This window comes from Poromitra crassiceps, assembly GCF_964638095.1.
Source record: "Poromitra crassiceps genome assembly, chromosome: 7".
NCBI lineage: Eukaryota > Metazoa > Chordata > Actinopteri > Beryciformes > Melamphaidae > Poromitra > Poromitra crassiceps.
The window spans coordinates 41,906,521-41,925,981 of NC_139628.1; the positions used below are offsets into that span (position 1 = coordinate 41,906,521).

At 45.3% G+C, this 19,461-nt stretch overlaps 1 protein-coding gene across 1 annotated transcript in view; it reads right to left on the bottom strand.

Annotated features, from left to right (window-relative positions):
- The window catches only part of dnah2 (dynein, axonemal, heavy chain 2), a gene marked incomplete at both ends in the record, with an annotated part of 313,900 nt that overhangs the window by 211,658 nt on the left and 82,781 nt on the right, over positions 1–19,461 (bottom strand). The window contains 4 exons of the mRNA XM_083640125.1: positions 1,971–2,145; positions 4,926–5,082; positions 6,635–6,835; positions 11,036–11,228. Coding sequence (XP_083496251.1) covers positions 1,971–2,145; positions 4,926–5,082; positions 6,635–6,835; positions 11,036–11,228 — 726 coding nt within the window. The remainder of the gene's footprint in view (positions 1–1,970; positions 2,146–4,925; positions 5,083–6,634; positions 6,836–11,035; positions 11,229–19,461) is intronic.

Consider the following 19,461-nt stretch of genomic DNA (forward strand, 5'->3'; position numbering starts at 1 on the left):
TAGCTACATTTCATTCTGCTGTAGCAGAATTGTGATATATTAGCTACATTTCATTCTGCTGTAGCAGAATGGTGATATATTAGCTACATTTCATTCTGCTGTAGCAGAATTGTGATATATTAGCTACATTTCATTCTGCTGTAGCAGAATGGTGATATATTAGCTACATTTCATTCTGCTGTAGCAGAATGGTGATATATTAGCTACATTTCATTCCGCTGTAGCAGAATGGTGATATATTAGCTACATTTCATTCTGCTGTAGCAGAATTGTGATATGATATTAGCTACATTTCATTCTGCTGTAGCAGAATGGTGATATATTAGCTACATTTCATTCCGCTGTAGCAGAATTGTGATATGATATTAGCTACATTTCATTCCGCTGTAGCAGAATGGTGATATATTAGCTACATTTCATTCTGCTGTGGCAGAATGGTGATATATTAGCTACATTTCATTCTGCTGTAGCAGAATTGTGATATATTAGCTACATTTGATTCTGCTGCTGCAGAATGGTGATATGATATTAGCTACATTTCATTCTGCTGTAGCAGGCAGCAGTAAGACCGCTTGCCCATCAGCTCTCCATCAAAATTATATTATATTGCTTACTTTGTAAATGGTTGTTTACATTCCAGCAAGCCAATGCCACTGCTAGAAGCATTTGTGGCTTATAAACACAATTCTGCACAGTCATATTTATTACATCATATTGTGATTGTATTGCAAGGGGGAAAACATGTCCCTTCCCTATATTTTATAATAGAGTAAATACATGGCAATTAAAGTCTTTCTGATTCTGATTCTGATTAATTATGCAGTAAGAGGAAGTTATTGATGGTAATTATTTTGTTAAGTTCTAATACAGTATATAGCAGGTAATGAACCTGTGTATTACATTGTGGAACCTACCAGGTACTGTACAGTAAGTACATGTATGCAGTCGTTAATGAATATACAGGATATCTTGTAAGAACGATGTAAGAATGTGACAATATTTTACAGTATGTGTGTGGTAGTTTCTCCTCCTGTTAATCCACTTGACAGTAGGCTGGAAACCACAGCTAAAGAGAGGGACAGGCAGAGAGAGGAGATGAGGGAAACAGAGGGGTGGAGATGAAGAGAGAGAGAGAGACAGACACACACACATACGGGCATGGGGGATTGCAGACACACACACACTCACACACACACACACACCATGAAGCCATGCATCATAAAAGGATTGCAAAAATGCCTTCTGTGGTTGTGTGTGTGCCAGGGGAGAGTTAGGGAGCGTCTGCATGTGGCCTGAGTTAGGGAGCGTATGCATGTGGCGTGCATGTACATGCAGCGTTGTTCTTTTTCTTCGTCAGAGCGGAGCGCTTTCAAAAGTTGAGTAATGTTCAACTTTTCAGAAAAGATGTGAACCGCTTTTTCACAGCCGACCAATCATGACGACGGAGACACTGGTCATTCCCCATAGCAACAACAAATATACGGAGGAAGTGAAACCGGCAGTGGAGAAATAGGACGTATATCAGTGAATTGATATGACTGTAACAGCGATTATAAAGGGAGTATGGATACCGGACATGTATTGGAAATATGTGGTAAGCCTTTGCTTGTTCCACACCACTGTATTGTCTGCTCGAAGTGCTAAGCAGCTGGTTACTGAGCTAGCAGCTGCTCAGCTAACATCAGGTGATGTTGCTCCGCTTTTCTCCTCACAAACAACGCTCCAGGCAGCAGTTTTATCACACACAAAAACACAATATGGACACACACCCTTAGGGAACTGCACACACAAAGGCACACGCGCATGTACGTGCACTGCACACGCACACACACACACACACACACGCACACGCATACACATAATAAAGAAATGTGCGCCCATTTCTAGAGACAGACATACATATTACTGTATAGTAAACAATCATACCAGTGCAAATCCACTTTGTGAACATGTATGTTTGAGAGAGAGACCTGTGCTGTTGAACTCCTTCACAGTGGACTGAGTCTTCTTCTTGAAGTCCTCGGAGGAGAGGATGAGGCCGCTCCTGAACTTCTCCCTGTGCCTCTTCAGCGTGGCGTCGCTGTCCATCACCACCTGCTGGAAGCACAGCCACTCCCGGTTCAGAGAATCCAGCATCTCCTGGACCTGTGGCGGGAGGGAGGCTGTTGATGAGAACGGCCCCTTTACCAGTGTGCATGTTTGTGTGGGTGTGTATCCAGGACTTGCAGTGACACCTGACAAGTGTTTGACTCCCTTACCTGACAAGATATTTGAAAAAGACAAGAGAATTTGAGTCATGTGACCCTTATTCACTGCCACCGAGATCGCTGACACCACTCAAAGTCTGCAGTTATACCCATAACCCATCTCTGTATGCAAAGGCACAGTGGCATTTTTGCATTTCACTCCAGGGTGGGAGGATAATCCAACAGTCCTTAATTTTCAATACATAGTAAAACCTTATTACTTGGAAGGTGAGAAAACGGTATGTTTCTAAATTGCTGCTATATATGTCACATCTCACTTTATCAGTGCGCAAACAATGACATTTCAACCAAAACAAAGTACATACAAGTAGTACAACCATCGGCAAACCATACGACAGGCATTTTAATTGGTACTCAGTAATGTACGATAAAATAGCAAAGGTAGGCAAGTTCTCTCACTAGCGATGAACATGTGGGAGTCATTCACTTTGTAACTGCTAGACTACAAACAAAACACCGATGTGCCTTCATTGCAATTATGGGTGATCTTAACCATGTCTCTCTCCACCACACTACAGTTTGTAAAATGCACAATCAGAGAAATAAGACTTTGAATCTGCTGTATGCAAATGTTAAAGATGCCTACTACAGCTTCACTGCCATGCCCCTTCTTCAGACCACAACTCACACCATCATACAAGCCATTGTTCAGAAGCAACCAGTGACTGAGGACAGTGGAGAAATGGTCTCACAAAGCCAGGGAGATACTGCGTGGTGCCCTGGACAGGCCCGGTTTTACAGGGGTGCAAAACAAATGCCATAAACTGACAGTCCTTCAACAAGTCAGTTTTGGTGGAGCACAAAGTCCTTCATCACTTGTGGTAGTGGTAGGGAGTGGACCTGATTCAGGCGATGTGTGCCCAGCGCTTGGCGGATCCGAATCCGACACACGTGGGCCAGACTGCGAGGACATATCTTGGCCTCCAGAAAGACCCTGAGAGCCTCAGGATCCGCCCTCTCCTCCAGCTCTGCCTGCTCCAAGGTCAACAGGGCCGGGTCGGCGCCGTGGTCCAGGAGAAGCTGGACAAAGGCTGCGTTGCACCGCCACCACAGCGCCCCATCCAGCAGGCGAGAAGCCATATCACGGGTCAGAATGCCATTAGCCTGGAGCAGCAGGCGGAAGCAGTCCAGGTGGCGGCGGCCGGGGGCTGTAGAGAGGATGTAGAGAGGATACATTGTGTGATCGCTGTCTTTGTCATCAGGAACAGCAGCACGGAACCTGATGAGTTCCTGCAGTATGGCCAGCCTACCATCCCAGGCAGCAAGGTAGACCAAGCTATATAAGCGGTGTCCGCTTCCGTTGGGGTCGGCCCCGGCTTCCAGGAGGATCCGGACGCAGTTCAGGTGACCGTGGAGCACGGCTCTGTAGAGAGCCCTGTCACCAGTTAGGTCTACCTGGACTCCCTGAGTGATCAGGTAGGCCACACAGGCAGTGTGACCCCGCCCGGCTGCGAGTCCCAGGGGGGTGCCGTAGTACCCACCCCAACACCAATACCCCTCATTGATCCGCCTTCTGAAGCGGACTTCCTGCAGCAGGGTCCTCAGTTTGTCCAGGTCTCCTGCCCAGGAGGCATCGTGGAGCTGCCGGTCATCACGCTCTGCTAGAGCAGCCATTCAGGTGCCACACCGACTACATGTGTATGTATGCTGCGACGCGTCTCAAATGTTGCCATTATGACATCATAAAATTATGACATCACTCACTGCTGACATCACAATTGCTTGAGTGACATCACTGATGACATCACAATTGCTCGAGTGACATCACTGATGTCGTCGCAATTGCTCGAGTGACATCACTGATGACATTGCAATTGCTCGAGTGACATCACTGATGGCTGCCGGCCACTGATGATGTCATTTGTCCTCAGGGTTGTGAGTCAGTCAGCCTTCGGAGTGATGTCACTCGAGCAATTGTGACGTCATCAGTGAGTGATGTCATCAGTGATATTGCGTGGCTAATAGTTTTTATCAAAGGGAAAAATCCCAAAAGAGTATTTGTTCCAATTGGAGGAGGAACTGCAGAGAAATTAGGTAAGAGATGTTTGGAGTGCGATGAGGGAGATCACACCGGCTTCAAGAAAAATGGGGTGGGAGCAGCTGAGGATCACCATCAGGGGAGACCTCAGGACCCCATCAGCCCCCCCCTTCCCCTCACACACGCGCACGGCCGCACGCATGCACACACACCCACACACACAGATTGCACAAAGAGAAAAGAGAAAAGTAATTGAATATAGTTAAACATAACTTAACATAACATAACTTAAACCAATTCAACCTCTTAATAAACAGTATAGATATTAGTTCCTCTAATGGTGTTCTTTGGTAAGGCTGGGAGCCGAAAGGCCTTCGGCTGGGAGTACCAAATAAAGATGGCTGCCACTGTACTGTATGTTCAAAGCTAACGCCAAGTAGCCTAGTGTTACTCTATTCTCCACTGAATTCAAATAAACTGATCATTAATTAGCTCCACAGGTCATCACCACAAAAGCACCGTGGGACTGTACACAATCTGTCCTTGTTTCTGAGTGAGTGAGCCTGTGTGTGCTGTGTGTGTGTGTGTGTGTGTGTGTGTGTGTGTGTGTGTGTGTGTGTGTGTGTGTGTGACGACCCATCGCTGTGAATGGACCCATTTCCCATCAGCGAGCTGCTTACAGCCGGTTCCACGGTGACCTCGTACTTCTCCAGGATAGCAAACTGCTCATGGATGGGCGGGATCTGAGCCTCCATCTTGGCCAGATCGCCCTGGAGAGTCTCCAAGAGCTTCAGGCTCTCGCCGAGCTCCACCAGGGTCTGAGGGGGCTGGCTCAGCCTAGACACACACACACACACACACACACACACACTCACACACACGGATGCGCACGCGCACACACACACACACACACACACACACACACACACACACACACACACACACACACACACACACACTTCATAATTCATATATTTCATGTAGATTCACCTGGTTAGTCTATTTCATGGAAATTGTGAATATATAAGAGACTCTATGAGGAGACCTCCTTTTACACAATTCTTGTATTCTGAGATTGTTCAAAAACCGCCTGAGGCTATTAAACCAGAGCGATTTAAAGAGAGAGTGGCACCAACGGAGGTCCAAAATACTTGATAGTCACGTGAATCACATAGCTGTGAGTGTGTGTGGGGGAGGATGTTCCAGGAAGTATGTTTGAATGCATAAAATAAAGCTGATACTATTCAATTTGATTCTTTAAATGTCTTAGCCTCTTTAAAGTACATCACAAACGTTCCATTCTCCTGCAACTCTACAGCACTACTTACTCCAGAACCTTACTTCCGGCAACTAATGCGAGATAAGGCTCCGCTTTTCCCCCTAATATTTTATTTTGCAATTTTCAGAACACCAACAAACAAAAACAAACCAACTCAGATACAGGAAAAGCATAACATACATACATAACATACAAAACATACATACAGTATACATCGACACTCCAATATTACAATATTATGCATGGGATCCCACACATGGCGGTCCATGAGAGACCAGCCCGGCGAACCTCAGGAACCTGAGTCTCTCCATCCATATAACAGAGATCATGTCCACCAACCACATGTGAAAAGAGGGTGGAGAGGGGGACTTCCATTCCTGTAGAATGAGTTTCTTGGCGACAATTGTCCCCCTGTGATGAGGCTCTGCATTCAACGAGCCATGCGGGTGTAGACCAGCTCATTCACTATTTTTATCTGGACATTCATCGCACTGATTGTTAGTATTCAACTTGCATGGAGCGCTTTGCCAGCTTGCATCAGACGGCTTATAGCTTTTTAAAATGTAACAGCCTAGAGACAATGGCACTCTTCAATTTACAATCAGTCTTCAGCTTGATCATTTTTAGATATCTCCAGAAAGGGCTCCAACAAGTTTCATTTGAAAATATTAGATTTTGTCAGAATATTTCCAGCATAATTGAATAGGAAGCCGAGTGGCTTACTGTCTAACCACCCTCCCATGTTAAATGAATGCAGGCTGTTCACTTTTGGTAAATATTTCAACAAAATATAGATTTGTGTTCTCTAACTTCGCTTTCAAAGAGTATAGATAAGGGACTTTTTCATAGTTTATAGTGATTTACTTCACAGTGGAAAAAGGTACTGTTGACTGGAAAGCATTGACAAGAAATTGATCTTTCATAGACAGCTGGCAGAAACTCCTTTGTCATCACCAGCTGTCTGGAAATAAACATCAGCCAAACGGCTACAAGATAAAATATACCATTTTCATAATTTTTCTGTGTCTACTTCCAAGCTACCAGCTCGATGCAAACAAACCTCAGATATACCAAAGCTCCACTTCAAAATAAAGGTATCCAGCCACCCACCTGTTGGCGTTGTCTTGCAGGAAGCTCTGCAGCTCTTTGAGGCGCGTGCTGGCCATGAGGCTGAGCAGCTGGGTGAACTTGCCCTGCCACTCGTGGCAGTGCTGCACCAGCGAGCACTTGAGCGGGGAACAGTCCAGCGTGACAAACTGGATGTTCAAGACCGTCTCCTCCTGCTGAACGTTGTTGTCCACTTCAGTGTACCTGGGGAGGACGGGGAGAGGAGAGCCCGGGGGGAGGAAGAGGGGAATTAGGGTGTCTGCAGGTTTCAGAAACTGCAACACTTTTAACGGCTAAAAGTACATTCCAAACTTAAAATTATTTATTTAACAGCATTCAAGACCGGTTAAGACCTTGATTTTGAATAATAGAATTGATAGACATTAACATTTTTATATAAAAGGTAAAATGAAAGAGAATGTCAATATCAGTTAAAACAGAGGAACAAAAACAACCTTTTTTCAAACATTCACATACAGTACTGTGAGAGAGGGAGTTTGTAAGGGGAAATTTGAGAAACGTTATTTGAACCAAGCAATGAAGACAACCACCTGTTCTGTGCTACAATTATGCATAACAGCATCCAGACAATAAAGCACATCAAACAGCAATACAATGCTAACTTCATTTGCTCATTGAAAGAAATCAGGTTAGCTGTATCGACGGGGGAGTGTTATCGACATGGGTGTGTGAAACCCAATCTGCTGAGACAGACTAGTGTGTATGTAAACACACACACACACACAGGTACACACATTTGACACGACAGAGATTTACATGTCATTGTCTTTGACTAATCCATAAGGCAATAACGCATACTCACACTATGGGCAAGGGTGTGTGTGTGTGTGTGTGTGTGTGTGTGTGTGTGTGTGTGTGTGTGTGCGTGCGCGCACGTGTGGGTTTTTGTGTGCGTGAGTGTGTGGTCTCGGCGTATAGATTCGAGCGAGGTCACAAGGACAATGTTCTTTGCTTTGGCATCACTGCTCCTCCTGTGTGTGCTTATCTCATCAATTTCTGCTTTATTCTCCCTCTCACACCTTCCCCCACACCAACTCTCACTTTATCACCTGCTCTGAACCATCTCACACCTTCCCCCACACCAACTCTCACTTTATCACCTCCTCTGAACCATCTCACACCTTCCCCCACACCAACTCTCACTTTATCACCTGCTCTGAACCATCTCACACCTTCCCCCACACCAGCTCTCACTTTATCACCTCCTCTGAACCATCTCACACTTTCCCCCCACACCAACTCTCACTTTATCACCTGCTCTGAACCATCTCACACTTTCCCCCCACACCAACTCTCACTTTATCACCTGCTCTGAACCATCTCACACCTTCCCCCACACCAACTCTCACTTTATCACCTCCTCTGAACCATCTCACACCTTCCCCCACACCAACTCTCACTTTATCACCTCCTCTGAACCATCTCACACCTTCCCCCACACCAACTCTCACTTTATCACCTCCTCTGAACCATCTCACACCTTCCCCCACACCAACTCTCACTTTATCACCTCCTCTGAACCATCTCACACCTCGACTTTTTGAGCTCTCACTCTCCTTTGCCACCTTACACAATCCCCAACATCCACATTTTGCATGTTCTTTTCTGTCAGTCAGGCAGAACAGAACAGAACAGAAAGGTTCCAGTAGAGACAGCTAAGGACTGGCAGTCCTCTTCGTTCCCTGTTTTCCAATTGAAGTGGGTCTGGGGGCAAGTTTTCAAGTTCACCATCAGTCCACTCTAACCTTGCGAGGAAGCTGGATTCACGCGGGATCATGAGATCACTATCACATGACAAATTTATCTTGCGACCATCCAATCTATTGCTCTGAATCCGAACCAGCAGTGGTTCGCACCAATCAGCATCCAGCAGCAATTACGGGCAGGCTTTAGGTGTGACGGCACGAAGAGCGAGCCCGTGATAAGATGGTTCATCCAATCACCTGCCCTTTGAAACGGTATCCTGAGCGCTCACCTTACTCACCATGGGTTTCTTTCACCATTCTGTCCCCCCCTTTTTTCTTTAACTACTTTATTGATATCAAAAATATGAATGGATAAAACAAATAAGTGTCATTAGTAGCTTGAAAGTGATAAAAGAGCTATGAAGAATAAAATGCAACACCGTAGGATTGCACCACTATTAAAAAGGTATAAAGAGAGTAAAAACCATAACATCTTTGTCCTTTAAAATATATGTGGTGGTTGTATCGAGTTCCTGTATCAATATTTCAACACAGACAGGGGAGTGCTGCAGAGGTATCTGGCTGAGTGCGTTCTTTTCCTCCTCTATGGCCGCTTGCAGTGATGGGTTGGTTTCAGCTCTGAGAAAATACTTTTTATTCCCAAAACGGCAATTCTTTCATGTAATGTCATCAGGCCAGAGAGCTGGTGGGTGTATTTATTGTTTGTGTATTTGGGTAGTCTCTAGCACATTTTAATGGCGAGATTTTGGATAACCTGAAGTTTTTTTTTTAGTTGTGCTCTCCCTCCATTGCACCAGGCAGGCACTGCATATGCAAACAGTGGTCTGATGTAAGACTGATACACCTGCACGGCAGTTTCAGGATCCACTCCTCCTTGTTTTCTGCAGAGCAGAGCTTTCGAGTCTCTTTCTCAACTGCAGCTACAAAGTGCCCGTTTGCCCCGCTGCTGCACAGAGCGCTTGCTTATTTTTCAAAGTGTATTCATATTGAACATGTCGCCGACACTCCACGTCCTTAGGTCCCCAGCAATACACCCGTCACCCGCCAAGTGTAAAGTCGATCGGACGATTCTCGAGATATGCGAAGTAGCCTACTCACATACTGTACACACACACACTCACTCACTCACTCACACAGACAGGCAAAGCTTCCTGGAATTGTACTGTAGATGCAGTTTACTAATATCTTATTAATATTGAAAAATATTTTAAAACTTCCGCGGGAAAACCCACCTACCACCACAAATAGATTTGAATTCTGTTGGAAACTGCACTGCAGGGGACTGAGAGCTGAGCCCTGCGGCACGCCAGCTTCTGGGGTAAATCTGCTGGAGGATGATACTGCCACTCTCACTGCAATCTCTCTCTGGGTAAAAAACCCCCAAACGTAACTATTTAACAGCACCGCAATTTGTTGCGGGGGTTGTACATTACAGTGTAGCAGCATAGGTGTATGAGACCCTCGTGCCACATTTTATCGAATGACAATATCAACGAATATGCCAATGGTTATGTCTTTCTTATTCAAACTCGGCTGAACGTCTTCTGCCAGCCTTAGGATATTGTCAGTTGCACTTCTTGCCTTTATGAATCCTGCCTGGAGGGACCCCCCCAAACTCTTATGGCATCAAAGTAGCTTTGGAGCCTGTCAGCCAGCAGTCTTTCACAAGTTTAACAAAGTTACTGAGGCGGCTAATAGGCCTGCGATTTCCAGGGCTTTGGGAAACAACCAAGATGGAGGCAAAGGGTATAGAGGTCTGCCATTATGGCCTGAAACTCTGCTGATGCTTCTTTGATACTGGACCTTCACCAGGGGCTTTCACTTTGAGCGTCTTTGGAGGTCAGTTATCAGGACCAATCTGATTGGAGGATGATTGATTTCTATATTTCCTAGGGGTAGAGGAGTAGGCAGACAGACCTGTCACTCTAACATTTCCTTCCACTCTGGATGGAAAAAGGGGCCATGTGGACATGAATGTACATTTTGTAGTTGCTCTTTAAAAACACACATTTTCTTTTTATTCCTCGACCATTTGGCCATGACTTAAAAACTGCTGATTGATTTTCTGCCAACATGTTTTGGGATTTGATTCATTATTTAAGTCCATATATAAAGCTGTTCCGTGTTTTTTCTTGTTCTCTCCTGATTGGTTTCCGTATTCGCAATTTCTTGTCTGTAGTTGGCTGACTTTTTGTCTGATCTCCGGAGACCTTGTTTTCATAAATTCTCTTCTTAGTCTTCTTTTAAGTTAGTCAGGCATTACACACTTCACCCCTTCCATAACTGTACGCGATCAAACTTCACCACGGTTTTACGAGACTTGAGAAAGTCATTCGTGTCGTGTCTACTTAATACAAGGAAGTGAACATTGTATTATTGAGAAATTTAAATTTAGCTATGACTCTTCACACCTTAACGGTGAATTTTCGCACAGCTCCTGCAATCCTCTGCTTGTATTCAGAAAGCACTCACTGTCAGGAATGCACCGTGGGGCTGTACAGAATCTATACTTAATACTGTAGTTAAGACTATTTCTTTGGCATTTCTGCTCTTCTATGAGTCAGTGTAGGGAGGATAAAGACAGGGAAGATGAGGAGAGGAAGAGGGCAGACTATGTGATGGCAGTTAATTCTGCACAGTTATGTCAATTGCAGAGTGTTTTTTTGCTGCACAGTACCTGGCTATATCGGCGTCAAAGGAAGAGACTGGTGGGTTGAGCCTCTGGTAGCGTCGTATGAAGGAGTCCTTGTTGGTCTCCCAGATCTCCCTGTATTTGTCCCAGGTCTTCAGGTAGGCCTGCAGGTGGCCGGCATTGGCTCTCATGCCGGCTGCCACTGCGGCCTGGATCTTCCCTATCTCCTCGTCCTGCTCTGGAGTGGGGAAGAGGAACAGGGCGACGACAAGGACATGAGGTTATTAAGTGGAGGGACAGATAGACAGATTATGTACATAATATATACTTTTTTTCTGGATTACGTTTTTTGGTTTGTTTTTAGCTCTGGCCAGCAAGGCTAGCAGCTCTATGATGGCTCATTTCCACCACATATAACAACGCAGTACGGCTCTACTCTTACTTGGCCTTACTCGTCTCGACCTGATAGATATTTTGCTTCCACCGCAAGTTTACTCGCCTCCGCCCACAATTGGTCGTCATAGCGACCGCGTATCTACCCTCCGCCCATAGCCCAAGTAGGCTATAACGTATAACGTTAAAATTAAATCCATACACGGAACTTTTAAACTGGTTATGAAAACTGGTGCCTCTATATGACATATATGACAAATTCCCCCTGCTGTCCCAGTCGTTGCTCCACCCCCTCTGCCAATCTGGGGAGAGTTGTAGACTAGCACATCATGTGCAGTCGCCAGGCACTTCTTTTCACCTGACAGCGAGGCGTTTCACCAGCAGGACATAGCGCGTGGGACGATAACGCTATTGCCCGCCAGTTCCCATCCCTCCAAACAGGCACCCTGACCCACCAAAGGAGGTGCTAGTGCAGCGACCAGGACACATACCCCACCAGCTCCTCACCCGCAGACACGGCCAATAGACCCTTCTCACGGGGGCCATTTTGTGTCGAGAAGCCAGGGTAAACACAGGTGCAAGCAAAACACTAATGAGGGTTTCCAAATTCCAATCATGGAAGTTGGAAACCCTCATTAGTGTTTTGCTTGCACCTGTGTTTACCCTGGCTTCTCGACACAAAATGGCCCCCGTGAGAAGGGTCTATTGTGTCTGTAAAAACGTCTGACCAAGCCGGAAGTGCTGCTACCGGGAATTGAACCTGGGTCTCCACGGTGGTAGCCACCTCCTCTACACTACCCAGACACCCCAATGTACATACATACTGTACAGTATATACTGCGTATACATACACACACCCGGATCAATAATAATCATCATTTGGCAGTTCAAAGGAAATCTCTATGAGTTACGAGAAAGAATTGACTATTTTAGTAATACACCTCTTGCTAACAGTAGTGCTATTTGGAAAAGGACAATTTTGGAAACTGAGTGAATATGCAGAATACAGCGTGACAATGACACGGACTGTAAGAAATAAACAGAATAGGAGCTCAAGCCCTGGATAAAAGTGCAAGATGCCCAGACAGATATGTCTTCTTTCAAACTAATTGGCTGTCCCCTGTTGTTGTTGTTAGGCCTGAACCCTGCGTGTAATGAGAACGGAGGAGTCGGCTACTTCTACATAACTAAACAACACTGAGGTGACGCCTCGTCTCTAATAGCCTGCTTATTATGTTAATAGGCTGTTTCAGTTGTTTTCTTCCACAACTGGTATTCATGATAAGTCATTAGGACAGTAAACTATGGATCATTTGGCTGCTCATTTTGATTAAAAATAAGTTGTGTAAGAAATTACTCCCAGCTATAGTAGGCCTTCTAATACACGTACCATCAGTCCTGTTTGCTCTCAGTCATAAGAAGCTTTTGTGACAACTGTAACGTACGTCTTATTACGCAGTTTTATATGCTCCCTATGCTCTGTAGCACTTTGAGACTTGTTGCAAATGAAAAGAGCATTACAAATAAAACGTATTATTATTATTATAAGAAAGTTAAGACAATGTTACCCTTCTCAGATGGCACTCAACCCAGCTGACCACTATCTACCAAAACACTAAACTGGACTCATCGTGCTCTTAGACCAGGTAGCTAGCCCAAACGTTGCACAATGAAATTCTAGACCTAAGATGTGATGAATATCGCTGGGCTGAGAATGTGCTGTTTGAAGAGCACTCTACAGTGCTATGAAGCGGTCAGCTGTTGTGCAATACGCTAATCAATACAGTGTACATACAGTGAGGGAGTGCTGCGTGATCAATACAGTGTACATACAGTGAGGGAGTGCTGCGTGATCAATACAGTGTACATACAGTGAGGGAGTGCTGCGTGATCAATACAGTGTACATACAGTGAGGGAGTGCTGCGTGTGTTGTATGAGCTGAGGAATTCCATCTTTCCAAATGTCTCATTACCTTGCTGCTGCCTGCCTTATTAAAGCATGAAGCCCCTGTCAAGTATCTGTGGAAGGACATGTGATAGAGCAACATCTCTAGATTTAATTCCAACTCACAGCATCTGTTAATATCTGATACTAAATATACCTCCTCTAGTCGTCATTAGCTCATGATTCCTCCTTCTCTTTAGAGAAGATGAAATATAAATCAGGGTTCCAGAAGGCTATTGGAACTTCTGGTAAAGCCTTAGATTCCAGCTGACTTATAACACAAAAGAACCATGGAATACAGTGCACTCAAAGGGCCGCACGCACCTATTTGATTCAATCTCACACGACACGACGATCAATGGATTCAAACTAGAGTAGAGAGCCAAAGTTGCGCCCACTTCTGGATCAATTTCGTAAAATGCATGCAAATACATTTCGTAAAATGCTTATGAAAATAGTTTTACTTGGTCAAACCAAACGATTCAGGTACAGTACATTTAGAAACGGGAGAGACCCTAGAACTTTTCACTCAGACCAAAACGTAAAATATATATATATATATATATATATATATATTTGTCTTTGTGAAATGTTCTATGGCTCTCCTGATTCTAAATATAGCCGAATTGTCTGGTTTGACCAAGTAAGCATGAATGTTTACGGGAGAATAAATGGCAGATGAAACCTCTTGGTGCGTATGCCTAACCCGGAAGTGGGCCTGACTTTGGCTTTCTATAATCACATACAGGAATATCCATCGTCTATCTAACAGTGCTCTCTCGGATGTGTATACTTATGTTTCCACACACACATATGCACGCACACACACACGCACGCACACCAACGTGCACAGGCACACCAACGTGCACACGCACACACACACGCACGCACGCGCAGACGCACACGCACGCACGCACGCACACACACGCACGCACGCACGCATGCACACACGCACACACACGCATGCACACACTTGGCTGATGAGCTCCTGATGCAGGCTGTCACACGTCCCACATGACAGGCACTCACTCTGGTTAAGAGAGGGCTTTTGATGAGAGAACACAACACAGCCTGCCATGTAGAGGGCCATTAGGGCCTGCTGTGGAGATTGGAGTTGAGCATGGAGTGCCGTCCCCGCTGGATGAAGACACAGTGTTGGATGGGCAGGGAAATTGAAGGGGACAAGTGTGTATGGGGAGAGATGTTGATAGATATATGGAAAATGAGGTATGGTGTGTGTATATATATATATATATATATATATATATATATATATGGCACTTCTCTCTGCCCTGCTCAAACATCTCCACCCAGTTTCATTAAGGCAGGCAGAGCAGTGTTCCCTATGGACTCCTGCAAGTCTGTGAACTCACACACAGCACACTCAATGTGCCCTCACACTCTCTCTCTCTCTCACTCTCACTCACACTCACACACACACACACACACACACACACACACACACGCACACACACGCACACACACGCAGCTATCTTAGTGAGGCTAGGCGATCATTCAATATTATCGTTTATCGTCTTTCAGTGGAATCACATCGTGATGATATGGCGATCAGTTGGGATATCGTGCCAAAAGAATTATGTTGTCTAAATGGATGATAACAAGCTAATTTGACTGTAAAATAAACAAAAAAAGAAGTATGAAACACCCCTCTGCGACGGATCATGCAGATCCGCTGGCCTGACACCATCAGCAACAAAGAACTGTGGCAACAACAAACCCAAAGCAACAGCCAGCAGAGGAGGAGATTCTGTAAGGGCGTTGGAGATGGATAGAGCAGAGCACACACTCCACAAACCGGCCTCAGAGGAAGAGATTCTGTAAGGGCGTTGGAGATGGATAGAGCAGAGCACACACTCCACAAACCGGCCTCAAACATCACAAGACAATCCCTCAAGTGGAACCCCCAAGGGTAAAGAAGGAGGCACCGAGCGCGAAACACCTGCTGCCGAGACAAGATGAGGCACACCTGGGGACAACTGTAGAGGTTAGAGGCATAAGTAAACCTTACGCTAACCCTGACCTAAACCCCAACTCTATCCTAACACTTCAACCAAGTCTGAACCTTCAAACAGCCTGCTGAAGGTGTGTGAGAAAGTGAGGATGGGCCAAAATGTCCTCACTTTCCTCAAATGTCCTCACTTCCCAGGTATAAAATACAAATTGGTCCTCACTATAGATAGCTTTACAAGAACACACACATGCACACACGCACGCACGCACGCACGCACGCACACACACACACCCACACCCAAACACAGCTGCCCTGGTTAAAATGGATAGGTGGATGGATAGATGAGAAGAGGGGGCACTGCAGAGGTTTTTAGATGGGGAAGATAAAGAGGCGGTGAGGATGAATGGAAGGGAAAACTGGTTGGGGTCACGGAGGTCACAGAGGGAAATTTGGAGGGCAGAGGAGAGAAAACAGAGAACGGAGAGAGTGAGCAAGAGGATGCAGCCCTATGAATGCCAAGAAGCTTTTCAAAAAGCTTCTTGGCAGGTGATTGGATGAAGCATCTGTCTATCATGTCTATCACAGGCTCGCTCTCACTGTCACCTTCACCTACAGCCCATAGCTGCCTCTGGACACTGATTGGTGTGAACCACTGGTGGTTTGGATTCAAACCAATAGCTTGGAGCGCGGCAAGATGGATTTGTCCAGAGCCATGTATATAGAAGAGTCGCGACATCTCCATTCACTCCAATGGACCATTTTTTTCTCTCAAGAGTTCCAGGAAGTAAGGTCCTGGATTAAGCAGCACTGTCGAGTTGTAGTAAAATGGACAGTTTGTGTTGTACTTTGAAAAGTTTTTTTTTTACAATCAAATTGTACATTATCAGCTTTATTTTAGCATTCAAAAGTAGCGCGAGACCCCTTCCTCGCTGTTCATTGGCTAATGAGTCACGCATTTTGGTCCTCCGCTGATGCCACTCTCGGTCTAAATTGCTCTGGATTTGTTATGTGATCGTGATCTCTTGCACAAACTCAGCTGCCACGAAAGGTTAGACTGGATTTGGATTGAAATGGATTTGGCGACGCTGATTGGCTGAAGGAGTTGTCTGTCAAGGCGAGTACCGTAAATTCCGGACTATAAGACGCACCGGTCTATAAGCCGCAGCACCAAAATTGACTATTTTTTTCTTCTATAAGCCGCACCGGACTATAAGCCGCGGGTGTTTTGATGTTTAATTACCATATGAAAGGGTTCGTGCACAGAGAGGAATGTCGGGAAAGAGATCGCTGTTTGGGGAAGCTCCCATTTATTCAACAAAACAAGCATTACGGTAGGGTAGGCTATAGGCTATAAGAAGCTCCCATTTATTAACATTTCAACAAAATAAATACCGTAGCTATAAAAAATAAAACAATAATAATAATAATAAAACAATCCTCAAAAGGATAAAGTGCTGTAAAAACAATCAAACAATTCTCAAAAGGTTAAGGTGCAGTAAATAACTGGAAAACAAAAAACAATCCTCAAAAGGATAAGGTGCTGCCAACAAAACCAGGTACCGTAATCCTTCTCTTCATCTTTTAGGTGAAGGTGCAGCAAACGGCTGTAAACAGAGTCAAAGTAAAGTCACTAATCCTCGTCTTCCTCGTCTTCCTCTTCTTCCTCCGTACTGAAACCAGCAAAGTCCTCAACTTCAGTGTCGGAAACGAACAGGTTCAGGGTGGCTTCGTCAACCACTCCTCTCTCTCCTTCGTTGTCGCTCTCAAAACCAACGAACTCCTCTTCGTCACTGTCGGAATCGAACAGCCTCTGAAGGCCCTCAGCTGTGGCGGCGTCCTCCTCTTCGTCACACAGCAGTCCAGCCTTTCGGAACCCGTTGGTGATCGTGGATGTCTTAACACTCCTCCAGGCTGTCAGGACCCACTGGCAAACTTGTGCGAAGGTTGCTTTCCTCATGCGCCCTGTTTTTGTGAATGACTTGTCCCCGCTCGTCATCCACGTCTCCCACTCGATGCGCAGCGCCACTTTAAATGCGCGATTCACACTGATGTCGAGTGGCTGGAGATGTTTGGTCGTGCCCCCAGGTATCACAGCTGGAATGCTGTTTGTGGTCTTGATGGCTGCTTTGACCGAATCGGTGATATGAGCCCTCATGCTGTCCAGGACGAGCAACGCTTTCTTTTGGTGAAAGAATCCTCCAGGGCGCTGGACGTAGCACTGAGACAACCACTCCTTCATGACACTTTCCATCATCCACCCTTTCTTGTTGACTCTGACGCAGATACCACTGGGCATTTTCTCTTTCGGCATCGTAATCCGCTTGAAAATCACCATTGGCGGCAGCTTTGCTCCAGATGCTGTGCAGCCTAGAACACACGTGAAATTGGTTCTCTCGTGACCTGTGGTTCTCAACGTGATCGACGATTCACCTTTCTTGTTCACAGTGCGAGTGAGTGGCAGGTCGAACGTCAAGGGCACTTCATCCATGTTTATGATCTGCTCCGGTTCGATGGAATAATCCTTGATCTTCCTTTGTGTGTATTCGCCGAAGTTTGCGATTTTCTCCTGGTAGTCGGGAGGGAGTTGTTGGCACACAGTCGTCCGCGCCCGGACAGACAGTCCCTTTCGTCTCATGAAACGAAAGCACCAAGATGGCCCACCTCTGAAATGTTCAATTTTCATCTCGGTGGCTACTGTTTTTGCCTTCAGTCGGATCTGCACCGTGGAAACGCCTCGGCCGTCTGCTCGCTGGGTCAACACCCAGTCCTCAAGGGAATCTTCAAGCTCCGGCCATCTGCTTTTGTGGCCTCTGAAGGACTTTTTTGTTTTCTTACACTGAGACAGTTCCTCCTGCTGCTTTTTCCAACGTCTCACCATCGATTCATTTATGCCCAGAGTACGTGCGGCTGCTCTATTTCCCTCTTTTAGTGCGAGTTCGACTGCTTTCAGCTTGAATGCTGCGTCGTGTGAAATTCTGCGTACCTTCCCCATGGTAAGTGAGAGACAGACTGCTCGTCTTGTTGTGATTCCGGGCTGATGAACTTTGCTTACCGTAATTACCATATGTAAGGGTTCACGCACAGAGGGGATTGTTGGCTGTTTGAGGAAGCTCCCATTTACCGTATTACCGTAACATTTCAACAAAACAACATAACACAACACCTTTGTTTATTTCGACAGTGCACACAGTGTCCGCGGTGTGGTGAAAAGAGGGCAACAGAGGAAATTAAAACAGAAGTGGATTTATAGGTAGAAAGAGTGCTAAAAAAGAGAGATTTTATTTGTATTTGAAATTTTTTTTCTGAAAAAATCCATAGATAAGACATAAGTTATATAAGCCGCAGGGGCCAAAAAACGGGAAAAAAGCCGCGGCTTATAGTCCGGAATTTACGGGTACTCCCGCCCACTGAAATCACTGTGATATGAAAGCTGGAAGAGAGGGCATGTGAGAAGACACTAGAGAGGGAGGAAGGTTGAGGAGTGGATGGGGAGACAGACATACAGTAGATAGTTTGACCATTGGAAGAAGGATGGGAGTCAGTATATTGGTAGAATGTGTATTCCAGACATACCAATAATTCAAATAACTGCATAATTTATGCCAAGTGGAACTGGTTGCCATGCCAGCTCTAGTGGTCACGAGGAAATCAGTGTCAGTCTTTCTTGTTTTCTCCCGTTTCTTGCTAATTCCTCTTTTGCTTGGAAATCGGTATGGAAAGTTATTAGCTATGTTTTTTAAATGGACGGGTTAGAGATCCAGAGGTTAGTTGTTTCAGATTTTGGTAAACTTGTATTCGATTAGTCTAATCCACTAAATGTGTTTTGGGTCATGAGAAACGTGTCTGGAAAAAGTGGATCACAAATGGAAAACCATCTGCACGCTAGATTCAAGCTCCCAAACGTTCGCTGCGACATTTCGTTTTCATTTGCATGAGATGAAGACCTCGCTGATCAAAAGGCTGCGAAAAAATACAATCAAAAAATTAAAATCCTGTAATGGACTGGGAACTTGGATCCAGGGGACGAATATGTCTTCATTTGTGCTTCAGGTCTACTTTTATTCAATACCCAGCTGAAAACAGCCTGGATGTACACGCTGCTACTCTTTCTTGGAAAAACCTGGACCCCCCTGAGGAAAAGCTTGAACACTGAAATGGAAA